Here is a 16627-nt window from a genome sequence, read left to right as displayed (position 1 = left end):
CAATTCTTAATTTTTATTTTTGATCTTTATTGTACAATACTTTACTATTATATAGTTCTATATCATAATAGACTACTTATGTTAGGGTGACCATGTTACATTATTCTTTTTTAAATAAAATATCCCATAATTAAAATTATGTAAAGTCCAAAAAAATCCTACGTATCATAGATTTCTATTAGAACAGTCTGGAAGCTGCTTGCATACAGCGTCTGTCCGAAAGCCAAACCATTTGTCCTTGATACTAAAAAAGTTTTTATTAACTTTATCATTTATTTTTTGAAAAATTTTCTGTCCAAAAAATACATACAAAATCTTCAAAATCAACAGACAGTTTGTTGGCGAATATAGGCGCTGTTATATCTTATATTATTAGTTTTAAATTTAAAAATTATCAGTATATCTCATTTAAACCGTCAGGTTTATCTTGTACACACGTAAAAATTGTTTAATTTCATTTAAAACAGCAACTTTTGAGTGTCTGTCCGTCTGTTAGAACAGCACTAGCGGCAGCTTGCTGCTTGTAATGTTAAAAATAATCGAAGATTCAAAAGCGCATGTATATGTCTACTTAAATAAAGATATTTCTAATCTGAATTTAAAATAATTATCGAAGACTTGTCTCACCAATTTCATGGTCACCCTAACCGCAAAAGGCTAGGGTCCTCGAGGAAAGCGGAAACTAATTGATATAAATACGCCGCGAAGGCGGGGTGGCATGGTAGGGCGGCATGAGAACTCAGAATTCCGTGAAATGAAAAGTGGATTCCATTTGTAATACTAATTGTGCGAAAAATAAATGAATTAAATATATTTTAAAAAGTAGTTCACTGTTATTGTTTTGTATCGAAATCTCACTGATTTTTTTGCTAAATCTTCACACTAGATGTCGCCTTACTTATCTTATATATATACAAAGGCAGGAAACGTCGTCAATATAGCTGTGACATATGAAATGTTTAGAAAAGGCTTTAAGAAGTTTGTATGATTAAAATCCATTAGAACGAGAGTCTAAATTCTACTCTTGTAATTGCAGTGGTTTTATACTACAGAAAATTAACAATGACATTAATTTCAAAGTAAGAAAAGGACCAATATTTAGCCACTTCCGCACATGCAGTGTCAAACACAGTCTCTGTGTTTGGCATTAATCGGTGTAACATAACTCCTGAAGATGCTCCGTGAAACACGTGTTGAGTGATTTAAAGATGGTAGTTCTGTGATTCGCATTGTTTGTCGCATGCGCATTTATCAGCGGGCTGGCGGGCGGTGCACTTTGTTGCACGACTACCACTGCATGTGCGGAAGTGGCTAAATATTGGTCTTTTTCTTACATATGTATGTATTTTCAAATTAATTATAGCTTTGTCAAATTTAATATCACGTATATACAGGGTGTAACACGAAGTAACAAACGTGATCCAGATGTTAGCGACCATACCTATTTCACTTCCATTTTAATAAATGTAAATATCTTAGCTGATATATTTTTTAAATATCCGATTAATTCATAGAATAATACATAGTTAAGATATATTATAAAATAAATTACCACTTTGATCTTCGCTTCTCGGTACGTATAGAAATAAATATGATAAATATAAGAAATAAAAATAGGTTATGTCTTAACAAAACCTTCGCTGATATGAGTGTACGAATATATAATAAAGTTCCAATATATCTCAAACCTTCATTTACTTTGTTTTAAATATAAAATTAAAAGTATATTATTAAATATATCTTATTATAGCATTGAATGGTTTATATTTGATCGAAATGTATGGAACTTGGTTAGTCGACTCATTTATTTGTTTGATATTATAATGTACACATTGTTAAATTTCATTTAAAGCAACTGTTGAGTGTCTGTCTGGTTGTTAGAGTATTGCGTTGAGCCTTGTAATGTTAAAATAGGGGAAAATAGTATGGCCTCTTTCTGTGAGACTTTCATGGTACAGAAGGAGGCGTCCGAACGAGATCAGCAGAGGACAGATCCCGCTCGGAGACGACGCCGTCAGCGCAGGAACGCGGCGGCCCTCCGGTGAATGGTGCTCCCCTACCATAAACGGGGTCTTTGGAGTCGCGGGAGTTTAGGGTGGGGGCCCTAAACTCTCACTAGCTTCAGCGACTCTGAGGCGGACGATGGTTCGACGTGGTCTTGAACCATCGTGATAGTACCTCGAGGGTTTCGGGAGTAGCGTATACACGCATACCCCGGGACGGGCTATCGAAAATAGCACGGCGCGAGGGAAGATCGCGTGGCGATCCCTGACTGGAAGATAGCGCGGTCCCCCGTATAGCGCAAAGGGCGACCACCGGGGGGGTTTTAGTGGGTAGGAATCCCACATACCCCTGCCCTCCACCCAGAGGCAGGTCATCTTGAAACTTCCCCACCGAAACCAAAAAAAGGGGAAAATAATAAAATAGGTCAATTATTTTCGTTTCTAAAAATCGTAAAGCAATGTTCGTTAATAATGTTGATTTTTAAATTTTTTTTTTCCGAAACATTTTTTAAAGATATTTTGGATAATGAAAGGCAGGCTTAAGATGATATTTGTCAAGCAAGTCCGCAGTGAAAGCGCGTGTTAAGCCTCATCGCAATCAGTGCTCACACTGACGCAAGGCACAAATTAAATAAAAACCTCCACGCGACTGTTCTGTATTCAAATTTTCACAGAGTACTTACACACAGAGCTCGTAGGAACATATATACATATACTAGCTGATCCCGCAAACGTTGTTTTGCAAAAAAAAAATTAAAGTTTTTATTTAACAAATGTAAGATAAGGGTTGATCGTAGAGGGGTGAAAATTTAGGTTTGTATGTATTTTTGTATGCTGTATCATAATGAAATAAAAACCAAAAAAATTGTCTAAAAAATTAAAAATAAAATTTAGGGGTGGACCACCCTTATCACTTAGGGGTATGGAAAAATAGATAGTAACCGTTTCTCAGATCTACTGAATACGCATGTAAAATTTGGTAAAAGTCGGTCAAGCCTTTTAGGAGGAGTTCAAGTTCGAACACCGTGACACGAGAATTTTATATATTAGATATGTATATATATACATATTATTAAGCCGACCGAAACTAATGTCGCTTTCTTAAGTCAAATTAAAACGACTACATTTTTTTATATAGATGTAATGGAATAGGCGTTTGTCTTCCATCTATTCTATGATATTAAGAGACTTTAAACACTGCAACATACAAAAGCGTCAATTTTTATTTGTGGAGCAATCTGGTAGGTGAAATTGAACGCGGTATAGATAAAGGTTCATAGCGCTAAGGGTCTAAAAAGCAAAGCGGTTCGATCCGTCGAAAAACAGACACATTCAGGCTGTATAAATGTCCATGTTGGTAGAAATATCACGTCACAAGAGACTCAAGATGCGATTGCATGGTTCATCAATTGGTACACAACCTGATGATGTCAATGTGGAGTATGGAGGAATGAGAGGTCACAGAGCGAAAGAGAATGAAAGAAGAAATGTGTAAGAAAACTGAATGAAAGATCTTAAGAAGTATACATGAAGAGAAAGAAAATAAAAAAGATGTGAATAATTAAATAAATTTGCCCGTAAAGTCCCTGTCCCATAAAAGATAGGGGGGACGAGAGGCCCCCAATAGCGGGGGCCAATAAAAAAAAATGTGGAGTAATAGCACGAAACGTAATATCAAACTTGACATTGTTGGGGCGTTGTTAAAATAGATAAGAGACTTAGTAAACACAAACATGTTTTTTTATCGAAAATATCAAACGTCAATGTAAAAACATAGACACTTAATGTCTGTGGGATATAGATCGTAATAATAAACAAACAAAACATAGCTTTTCCTTCCGTGGTTTATTCATGTAAACAAATCCGGGGCATGTGGATAGTATAATTTTTTTTGCACTCTCTGTCGAATTTTAATCTGTGCCATTAGTAGGTTTAGGAAATGTAAATTTGTTTCCCTTAGGGAAAACGAAAGAAAGCCTTAAATTTTCAACTCCCTGCCCCTCTTCCACCCTAAGGGAGGCGTGTAGTTGGCACAGGGTCCTATTCTAAGGGTGCAATTATTTATTTAATACGGGACCTTGTAACTCCGGTATTTTTCATGTTACATTTTTACAATATAAATCACTTGGAACTTGTTTGTGAGCAGTGACAATCATATATAATTAATGAAAATTGTGAATTATATAATGTACTAGCTGATCCCGCAAACGTTGTTTTGCAAAAAAAAATTGATATTTTAATTTACAAATAAAAAATAAGGGTTGATCGTAGAGGGGTGAAAATTTATGGTTGTATGTATTCTTGTATGCTGTATCATAAAAAAATAAAAACAAAAAATTTTGTTAAAAAAATAAAAAATTAGATAGTAGTAAATAGTAGAAAATAGATAGTAGCCGATTCTCAGACATACTGAATACTCATATTAAATTTGGTAAAAATCAGTCAAGCCGTTTCAGAGGAGTTCAAGTTCGAACACCGTGACACGAGAATTTTATATATTAGATAAATAATGAATATAATAAAAATAATATAAATAATTAAAATAATATAAATAATGAAAATAATATAAATAATGAATATAATGAAAATAATGAAAATTATTGAAATCGAATCCGCAAACTACGAACGCAAGTCTCAGTTCATCACCGCTGAACTACCGCGGCTCAAATAATTTATGCTTAAAGTTATGTTCATCAGAATTAAGCTCAACAGCTAACTTTAAGTAGACAAAGACAAGATAAAACAAATTAGTTTATTCAACATTGGAACTTTTAACGGAACTCTTATTGATCATCAACTTATCTTTTAAATCTATTTTATTCTTGACTCTACTCTGCTTCGCAATGTGTTATAGTTGTGGAGAAGAAACAGGAAGAAACTTCACAACAACACATGTTTTAATAAAGTAAAACAGATGTATACATATACACTTTGCTTTGTAACATAACTCCTGAAGATGCCCCGTGGAGGGGTGAAACAAATGTTGAGTGGTTTAACGGTGGCAGTTGTGTAATTCGCATTGTTTGCCGCATGCGCATTTACCAGCGGGCTGGCGGGCGGTGCACTTTGTTGCACGACTACCACTGCATGTGCGGAAGTGGCTAAATATTGGTCCTTTTCTTACTTAGGATGGACTTCCGCAAGGTAACGCCTGATTCAATTTAATATTTATCAGATATAGCCTAATTGAAATCAAAATAATCAGGCGACATCGCTGCCAAGGATTCTTGTCATTTAAATATTCGTTTATTGAATAATAAGCCTTTGCCGTCAATTTACTTTTAATATGCGTTTTGAATTTAGTTATTGGTAGTCTAATAATGTTTTGCGGAGTTTTATTAAAAAAAATTAATTAAAGACTTTTTGCAGTCAAAACTTTAGTAAAGATAGTTTTTTACAGTGCCTTGTGAATACACTACGGACTTCCCCGATTTTATAATTTATTATAATTATTTTAAATGTATGAAATGCCTATAAATGTTCGTAGAAAGAAAAATAATTTAAATATTAATTTTTCATCTATTAAATTGTTATAAACATATATAAAATTAAATTATTAATTACGCTCTGGTATGTAAAATATATTCTCTCTTTTTTATAGGCCGAGAGTATTTTATAAATTATCCCAACGGATATCTTTATATGCCCGCAAAAATATTCATACCGGGCCGCGAGTTTAACAGCCCTGGCGTCAAGCATTTCCGATCATACAATAAATGAGAAGTAGAATATTAAGATAGAGTGGTTAACAAAAAGAGGATACAGGGTGTATTAAAATATAGTATATATTTGTTTAGATCAGTGATTCACAAAGTGGTCTATATCGACCCCTAGGGGTCTATGACAACCTGCAAGGGGTCTACTTCAGCAAAAAAAAATTTGGGGGTCCATGAAATGAAAATGGGGGTCCACGATAGTGGATCTCAACGCATACACTGATAATGCCTATTTACTTACATCATACTATCTTATAATATCAAAACATTGACATTATTTATAGTTCATTTAATGTTACGTATATTTTATCTATATATCTATATCATAAATACCAAAGCGCAGTCACATTTGGCCGCCATTTATATATATATACCACACACATTTATATATATATTATATATATATATACATATACCACTTTGGTAATCACTGATGTAAACTAAACCTTTCGTATCTTGACAAAATGCAATAACACATTTGTCTTCTACAGTATTGCATTTTCCACTAGTGAAAACTATCAATATAGAATAATCTTTATTTATGAAACACCCTTTATTACGAAATACTACTGACTACCCCTATTTCGTGCACCGTTACAGAGTAATGATAAAATGTATATATATATATATACAAATAAAGTTGAATTGTCTATTTGTAATATTAAAGTAGCCGATTTTTACTACACCCATATAAATAAATATACGGTATATATACGAAAATTACATTTTTAAAATTTTTGTCCGTCTGTTTGTTCCGGCTAATCTCTGAAATGGCTGGACTGATTTTGACAAGACTTATACTGGTAGATAGCTGATGTAACAAGGAGTAAGTAAGGATATTTTTATTTTAGAAAAATTCTTAAACGTAAAACTAAAGAAATTACATAATTTTTTTATTGAATACCACGCGGACAAAGTCGCGAAAAATGCTACTATATGTATATAAAGAAGTGAAAATTTAAATCATCTGCTGTAAATTAATATATGGTACACCCTGTATAAAAACGGTTTCGGAAAAAATGTAATGATGATATAGTAAGAAAAAACTTTTTCGAAATTCGTATTACAACATATTAAAATTAAATATTGTTTACTATACTTAAGTCCCTGTAGACTTTGTACTGAAATTATTGGTCTGTCTGAAAAAAAGTTTATGTACTACTTTTATACAGTATGATTGGAAATTGGTGTAAAACTTTAAAGCTTTTGTTGACAATGAGTTATATATTCTGCCCTTCTAATAAGGAATATATTGATTTTGTTAATAATTATGTATATATATATAATGTATATATACTCGTATATATATAGCTGATCCGCTGCTTAGCAAAAAAAAATTTTAAGTTTTTTATTAACAAATAAAAATAAAGGAATGATCGTAGAGGAGTGAAAATTTAGGGTTGCATGTATTTTTGTGTGCTGTATCATAAAAAAATAAAAACCAAAAATTTTGTGTAAAAGCTAAAATAAAAAATTTAAGGGTGGACCACCCTTGTCACTTAGGGGTATGGAAAATAGATAGTAGCCGATTCTCAGACATACTGAATACGCATAAAATTTTATAAATCGGTCGAGCCGTTTCGGAGGAGTACGGTAACTAACATTGTGACATGGAAATTATATATATATACTAGCTGACCCGGCCACGCGTTGCTGTGAAAATTTAAAAAGTGGAAATAATTGAATTATACGGTATTTCGTTCACTACAAAATAAATTTAATTAATTTTATAGCGTCAACAACACGTGGTAATTATGCTGTTAAAATGTAGCTTATATGACACGTTCGTAGATTTACCATAGCAGCGCCATCTATTGATTACTTACTCAACCCAATCGAAAGGTGTCGACATCTGTTAGAATCATTTGGAGTTAACAGATAATTGTGACTGTCAAATAATAACAGACAATAATTAGCAATAAATTAAAATTGCGACTATAATTTGAGATTTAAACTATCCTATCTCTCAAGTTAGATCGAACTGCACATGGTGTGCGAATTTTATTATAATCGGTTAAGTGGTTTAGAAGTCCATTGAGTATAAACATTGTGACACGAGATTTATATATACATATATATATATATATATATATATATATATATATATATATATATATGTATATATATATATATAAGTGTCGGCTCTGTACCTTCCTACTCTATGCATAGCACGCGTTCCCAGAGGAAAATTAAAAGAAAATTGCCACCGTGTGGACCAAGACCTCCTCCACGCCATTATCAACCTTCCACTTTAGACATAAAGTCGAAAATTGAACAGAATAATAGCATGCAGTAATCGAATTGCAAACCCTGTTACAGTATAAGCGATTAAGACCCTTGTTTCTATGAAAATACAGATCGATATCGCGTGACGGTTGATCGTAAATATTAAACTAACAAGTTTTTATAATATCATTTTTGGTACAAATTGAATTGAACTTTATGTCTTAGGTGATAGGATTTAAAATAGCTTGTGATTTTAGTATACTGTTCGGACATATTAGATGCGGCACTGTGGTTATAGGAGACCATGGTTTTTGGAATTTACGGCGGCCATTGTCGTGTTAAGGCATCAATAGAAAATGCGTTGGCAAAATGTATCCCAAGGGACTTGAGTGTTTTACAATTGCAATTTACACTTTATCGCCTTGGTGGTAAGGTCGATAATTGAATGACAGGAAATATTAATGCAGGGGTGTTCATAGGAATTTTTGTCTAATATACTTTTATGAATAGGGCGACCAGTTAATACGTTTTCCGTGGACAAATTCTATTGAAATTTTACTTCACTATGTAATTTAAAAATAAATGGTTTGAACAAACCACGTGATGTTATTTAATTTCTGAATCCGGTGTTAAATAAATACACTAGTGCGGTGATTCCCAAAGTGGTCTATATCGACCCGTAGGGGTCTATGACAACCTGCAAGGGGTCTACGTCAGCGAAAAAATTTGGGGGTCCATGAAATGAAAATGGGGGTTCGATAGTGGATCTCAACACATACTGTGATAGTTCCTATTTACTTACATCATACTATCTTATAATATCAAAATATTTACATTATTTATAAAAGTACCTATGAAATAAAAAAATTATTATATATATTTATAAAATTGTGTAAGTTGTAGGATGTTGGTTTTCGCTTTGTGGTCGCAATACATTTTCATAACATAACATGTGTTTTTACTTTAAGTTTTTAACACTAAACTTCACTACAGTTAGAAATTTACAGTAAGTTAATATCAGGTAAGTAACACGGAAAAACATGGCAAGGGGTCTACGACACGAAAAAGTCTGGGGAACTCTGTACTAGTGTATTAATCAATGATTTCTTGTCTACTTCCACCAACTCGCCTGATGATGAAAGGTACATGGGTAAATACTCAACAAAAAAAATCGACTCGTTTCATACTCGTGTTGTACGTATAAACGTGAATAATTTAAGAATTCAAAGTAGTACACCCACAGCTGGACATATTTCTTCAAGAGATTATCAACAGCACTGGTTTGTACTGCATCCATCATATTCCTATGACTTTAACAAGGTATCCTTGTGGAAGGACGTATTATCCTACCATTTCCTGATGAAGAGAGAGAAGATTGACTTACAGCCGGTGGGCATCGCTGGGGAGTCGCCGAGGGGCGTGGAGGAGGCCCCGGTGTGCGCAGTCCAGGGCAGCGGGGCGGCAGGCACAAGCCCAGGGGCAGCCGGCGGCCAGGGCAACCCGGACAACCCCCAGCAGCGTCAGCACGGCACCGAGCCTCATCAGGTGGCCTGGATCTCCACAGAACCTAGGTCATCTGAAACCAATAAATTTATTTACACATCGGCTTCTTATCAGTGGCCACTTCGACCAAAATACATATTTATTTCCGATTAAAATTTGACGATTTGACTTTTCATTTCATTGCGTTTGTTTTGTAAATTTTAAATAGCTTTGTCATGACATACGAGTGAGAGACAAGAGAGTAATGGAGTAAGATATGCTTTGGGCTTTCGCTGCGATCCTTAGTGGGAGTGGGCCGGGTGTATTGCTCGTGGAACCAATGGTGGTTGGGGTTGAAATGTTCACCACGAACCGTCTGTGTGCTCAACACTAGATGACGGCTTAGTGATGGTCGCAGGAAACCGATAGATGGTAGAATAAATATCTTTATATACATGTAAATATATGCTATCCATATAATTCCCGGTTAACATTCTTTCTCCATCAAGATCTGGATATCATCATGGAGTTCCCCCACTGAAGGTGACTTCTTTGCGATATATATATGCAATTCATCTTGAAATATATTATTCTTTTTTAAAAAAAAGCACAACACACTGCGTAATTGAAATTGAACTCTTAAAATTAGCAAAATAAAACTGTATTCAAATTGCGTTGATTTTTAGTTAGAAAGAGAATCCCAAAGTTATCATGGCATGGCGCAATTAGAATGTTGCCGTCTTTTAGAACAAAAGGAAATTTCAACAAAAAAATTAAAGACTCGAACCCAAAACAACGCAACCTCGAAAATCTAACGACGCGCAGTGAAAATTAGTACTAATTAAGCAACGACGCAACTTCGAAACAAACGCAAAACGAAACGACGCAAAGCGAGGTATTGGTGTAATTTGTTACGTTTTATTCATTACATCCATTCCTTTTTTTCGGTCACCTTTCATAGCATTTTCATTCACTTCATTTAAAGTCTCTTTTATTTTATTATTATCACAATTTTTATCACTTAAACTATTAAATATGTGCTTTCTACAGTTTTCTCTTATTTACATAATATTTATTTCTAATTTCGACAATTTATTCGTTCTTACATTTAACTGAATATTTGTCATAAAATTTGTTTTGTTGTCACTTCGTATACGACCATTATTGAGGCAATGTTTGTCTTCTCGATCTTTCTACCTAACCGGCATTCGGTCTAGATTCAGGTCCTCCCAAACGTGGGATAGTGGGCTACCAGGTGGCAGATCAAATGCATTGAATATACTTGATGATATAAATACATGTGTTCTATGACGTCATGATCTAACGTAATACGGTCAATGAATGGACCTCAATGAGGTGTCAACATTAATTGACCCTGGGGGTACTGAACGCGTAAATCTGATGCCGAAGCTGGTCGACGGTGACCTCAACTCACCCAACTGATTGAACGGTTTATGGTGACCATTTATTTATGCCAGATCGGGATTTTTATTGAACTGTTTCAATAAAATCTTTTCCAACTCTTATGTATATTAAATTGATTTATTTAATAATAATTTTATTTGCAATTTCGACCACTTCGAAGTATAGACCTCCAGCGATTCTCACCATGTCGATATACCTCAATTACTGCCACCTCAAATGAGCAATTCTTCGAGCTAGATCGTTCTTCTTGGTTCTTTGCGGATCTCCTCATTTCTGCTCTTCTATTGTCATCACCAGCAACATACATTGGTCAAAGATAGTCTGCAATCATTGCGATATTTGGAGTAAAGGTATTATCACACGAGTTGGATTCGGCGAGTGATCTCTTTCTATATATATATATATATATATATCGACACCAACGATACAATCCTTCAACTTATCATGATGGGAAAGGTCGCTGGTAAAAGAAAGGTTGGTAGGAGAAAGAAGTCGTGGCTTCGTAACATTAGAGAGTGGACCGGAATCGCCAGCGCTGCTGAGCTATTACGCAGAACCAAAAATAAGGAAGAGAGCAGGAAAAGCTGATAGCCAACCTCCACTAGTTGGAGAGGCACTTCAAGAAGAAGAAGAAGATATATATATATATATATATATATATTTTTTTTTTTAAATATATATTAGTATATATAGAGTGATTTAATAACTATAAAAGCATTAAATCGATAAAGTATTTTGTTATAAATTAATATAAGGTATTCATAATTTTGACATATTAAGAGAAATTGTTTTTATTATTCTATTTACTACATATTAAAATTAATTATTGTTTAATATCTGCCCTTTTAGGCTTTACTGGTAGAATATATTGGCCTGTTGCCGTATTTAATTAAAAATTATTGCCACATATTTTATAATGATAATACAGATTGATTTAAAATAGATGTAAAATCTTTTTCCTAGTGTAACACATTTTACAAGGCGGACAAACGTCATATATATATATATATATATATATGACGTCTATTGGTACATTAGTCTCCTCCATGTTTCTAATAAGACCAGAAACAGTCTATATTCGGCGTCTTTAAATGACGTTGACAAGCTTGTCTCGTCTGTCCACTTTGTGGTTAGATCCTATGTTACTTTCTTTCATTTCAGAACTTTAACTTCATAAGTGGCTATGACGAGTATATACGTCATCAACATATCAATTACAAAACGCCTAAGACGAATATATTCGCATACAATTAAATTGTATATACCTCTATGGATAAAGTAATATATGTGTGCTTGCGTGTAATATACGTGTTAATATGTTTTTAGGAGTGCGCATATCATTTTTTGTACAGTATGTTCCGAAAATCGAAAAATGATATAGAGCAGATATTAAAAAAATATGTTAAGAAATATATCATAAATATTACTTTAACATAGTATCTTAATAAATATGATTCAAATAATACTATTTTATTTTTTATAACATCATGCCCAAGACGTATATATAAGTAAGAAAAGTACCAATATTTAGCCACTTCCGCACATGCAGTGGTAGTCGTGCAACAAAGTGCACCGCCCGCCAGCCCGCTGATAAATGCGTATGCGGCAAACAATGTGGAACACAACTACCACCGTTAAATTACTTAACACGTGTTTCACCCCTCCACGGGGCATCTTCAGGAGTTATGTTACACCGATTAGTGCCAAACACAGAGTCAATACGTATATATATGTCAGCTGATAATAAAACTTCCCATTGATAAGCGCATCTTATTTAACAAAAACTTCTTAAAGGAAGAATGATCATCTTTAAAATTTCAGACGTTATAAGCCCACAGCTGGATCCCTACATGAGGACCCTTGTCACTCCTCAGAATTCCTCGAGGGAAGCTTTCTAGCTGTGTTTTACCACCATAAGCACGTGGAATCTTTAAATGCCATTTGAAGTAGTGACATTTCCGCCCAAAGAAAAACCAACTCAAGGTTGATTCTCGAAGAGAGGGGAGGGGGGTGCTATGCCCAGCTGTGGGCGTCTATCGGCTTGATTGAATTAATGATCAAATATGTAGATCAGTGATTCCCAAAGTGGTCTATATCGACCCTTTGGGGTCTATGACAACCTGCAAGGGGACTACGTCAGCGAAAAAAAATTTGGGGGTACATGAAATGAAAATGGGGGTCCACGATAGTGGATCTCAACACGTACACTGATAGTACCTATTTACTTACATCATACTATCTTATCTCAAAACATTTAATGTTACGTATATTTTACATAACAGATACAAAATTTCATTTTGAGTAGTTTTCATTCAAATTCAATTAATAAATGTATAAATTAACATGTGTTTTTACTTTAAGTTTTTAACACTGAACTTCACTACAGTTAGAAATTTACAGGAAATTTTACAGAAATTTACAGGGGTCTACCCAACACGTAAAAACATGGCAAGGGGTCTACGACACAAAAAAGTTTGGGGAACTCTGATGTAGATGGATATCTAATATGTAAAATTCTCGTGTCACGGTGTTCGAACTTGAACTCCTCTGAAACGGCTTGACTGATTTTTACCAAATTTAATATGCGTATTCAGTAGGTCTGAGAATCGGCTACTATCTATTTTCTATACCCCTAAGTGATAAAGGTTGTTCACACTTAATTTTTTTTTAACGTAATTTTTTGTTTTTATTTTTTTATGATACAGCATACAAGAATACATACAACCATAAATTTTCACCCTTCTACGATCAACCCTTATTGTTTATTTGTAAATTAAAATATCAATTTTTTTTGCAAAACAACGTTTGCGGGATCAGCTAGTTACATATATAAATTCTGTTTTTAATGATGATTTTGAATTTCAAAATTAAGTGTTTACATTACCAGCAAGTGCAACAATGCTATGTTACGTAATGACAGCTATAAAATGAGAAACTTAGGCGGAAGAAATCGATTTGCGTTTCATTCAATGGTACTTATTTAATAAAAAGTCAATTGACTAATTGCTTCTCGTTCTTTTGATTGGCCAATGCATCGAACGAACAGATGCTCTCGTTGTGCTCAATTCAAGACATACACAGGATGATTATAACATTAAAAAATTAATATGGATTGTAAATATTTAATGGAATCAGGCGTTACCTCGCGGAAGTCCATCCTAAGTAAGAAAAGGACCAATATATAGCCTGAGTGTGAGCTTAAGTGATTAAACGGTGGTAGTTGTGTAATTCACATTGTTTGTCGCATGCGCATTTGTCAGCGGGCGGGTGGGTGGTGCATTTTATTGCACGACTACCACTGCATGTGCGGAAGTGGCTAAATATTGGTAATTTTCTTACATGTATTCGGCTCCTGCTAACACGCCCCGCTTCGATGTTAAAGAATATAGTGAAATTTAATATTAAAAAATGTTTTATATCTCTGGTTATAAAGGGCGTTTGGCTATATATATAAAAGCCTTAAATTGATGAATGTATAGGTAATTTACTATACAAAAATAAATGGTTTTAGAAATAATAAATGACTAATATATATACCAATAAAAAGCATTTTTAAAATTAATATAGCTACGTATTAAAATTAATTATGTTTTACTATATGTCCCTGTAGACTTTGTATTGAAGTTAATGGCCTGTTTTTAATTATATAATATTTTAATGTAACATATTTCAGAGCAATATACACAGGTTGGTTGGTAATAGGTGTGAAAGTGTTAAAAGAGTGAATATATAGCTTTTTATTGGGATTTAATATGTGGTACACCCTGTATAAAAACTGTTTCAGAAATATTTAATTACGTAATGATAATATGTATTATAAAAGCCTTTACTACATGTTATTGGAAAAGCAGGTTTAATATATATTTATATATACACCAATATCTCGCTTTCCGTCTATACGTTTTGCGTTTTTTTTCGAAGTTGCGTCGCTGCTTAATTAGTACTAATTTTCACTGTGCGTCGTTAGATTTTCGAGGTTGCGTTGTTTTGGGTTCGAGTCGAATTTTTTTTTAATTTTCTTTTTTTTCTAAAAGATGACAACACTTTCGTTTCTAATTGCGCCATACCATCAAAACTCGGGGATTCCCTTTCTAACTAAAAATCAACTCAATTTGAATACAGTTTTATTTTCACTACGTTTTGCTAATTTTAAGAGTTCAGTTTCAATTACGTAGTGTGTTGTTTTTTTTTAAAGGAGAATTATAAATTTATATAAATTTTAACGTGTTGTTTCTGGTTACAAAAAAGATAAATATTATTACAAATTATTTATTGGCAGAGTTATATTATTTTTGTTTTTTAAATGTTTACTTTGTTCAATTTTCTTTTTAAAAAGTAGTATTTTCGTGACTCTGGAACTTATTTTCGATCTTTACACGGTTTGCTATAGAAAATCTTAATTCACATTGCGGCGTTTTAATTTGCGTCGTGTTTTTTTGGAACGTAACCACGACGCAAAGTGAGGTATTGGTGTATATTGAATATATATTTATGATAAAAGAAACAATTTATTTTTATTCCAAAAATAAAATTAAATTAGTGAAAAATACATAAGCACATAAACTGTTATATTACAAGTTTTAATTAAGTAATAAAAGTCAATTGTATAAGCATTTGAAAAAAAGATATATGTATGTATATATGTGTGTGTTATATATATATATATATATATATACTGTATGATTTTTCGTTCATTATTAACGACATCTGTTGATATTTTTTACTTTTATATAATCTGTTACCAGACTGTGTTCTTTGATTTTATAAAATTTCTGAAATAATTTTTTGATAAACAAAAACACAAAACTTTAGATCGATTTGTCGCCATTTCAACCCAAAAAGTTATCTATGGGTGGACATACAAATACAAAAGGTGATCGCAGTGTGGTATTATTGTAGGGAAGCCACTGCATATTTTGAAACTTATTTAAACTGTGGCAATCCTATGTAATACAAAGTGTGGATTATATAAGATTGTATCTCCGGAATTGAACCTGTTATCTTGAATCTCAGTCGGCTACCGATCAACTAATTTTCGCCCTCCAAACCAAATATATATTTCTTTAATATATTAATTCAAAACACTGCAAAATATTTTAATGTACTCTCTACCCAGAAATCATTACCCTGCTACATTAATATAGTTACATATTGATCACATACAGAATGATTTAAAATACGTGTAAAATTTTTAAAGATTTTCACTTACAAATGTGCTTATTCACCCTCAAAATTTCTACGACTATTTCCAAACATACTGTATAAAGGTATATATATATATACATGTTTTGACCTAACGATTTATCTTTATTTAATACGCCCACCGTTGGACATAGAATGTAAAAGTTAAATGCAAAGGTTAAAGGTTTATTGATCAAATCACTTATTACACCAGATGGCAAATGTGTTCATATATTTAAAAGGGTCATCGAACTCAATGTAGCAGATGTTTTTTTAACTACAATTTAAAAATAGAAATAAAATATTATCTTAATATATATAAATCTCGTGTCACAATGTTTATACTCAATGGACTTCTAAACCACTTAACCGATTATAATAAAATTCGCACACCATTTGCAGTTCGATCTAACTTGAGAGATAGGATAGTTTAAATCTCAAATTATAGTCGCAATTTTAATTTATTGCTAATTATTGTCTGTTATTATTTGACAGTCACAATTATCTGTTAACTCCAAATGATTCTAACAGATGTCGATACCTTTCGACTGGGTTGAGTAAGTAATCAATAGATGGCGCTGCTATGGTAAATCT

The 16627-nt window shown here is 33.1% G+C and overlaps 1 protein-coding gene across 1 annotated transcript in view; it reads right to left on the bottom strand.

Annotated features, from left to right (window-relative positions):
* The window catches only part of sli (slit guidance ligand), a 201440-nt gene that overhangs the window by 110412 nt on the left and 74401 nt on the right, over positions 1 to 16627 (bottom strand). Inside the window, exon 2 of the mRNA XM_068770014.1 lies at positions 9330 to 9521. Coding sequence (XP_068626115.1) covers positions 9330 to 9487 — 158 coding nt within the window. The 5' untranslated portion in view covers positions 9488 to 9521. The remainder of the gene's footprint in view (positions 1 to 9329; positions 9522 to 16627) is intronic.

This window comes from Battus philenor, unplaced genomic scaffold (genome assembly GCF_028537555.1).
Source record: "Battus philenor isolate CCGP_79_NKW_IND1 unplaced genomic scaffold, ilBatPhil1.0.hap1 SCAF_29, whole genome shotgun sequence".
Taxonomy (NCBI): Eukaryota; Metazoa; Arthropoda; class Insecta; order Lepidoptera; family Papilionidae; genus Battus; species Battus philenor.
This window is presented reverse-complemented; position numbering and strand designations above follow the sequence as displayed.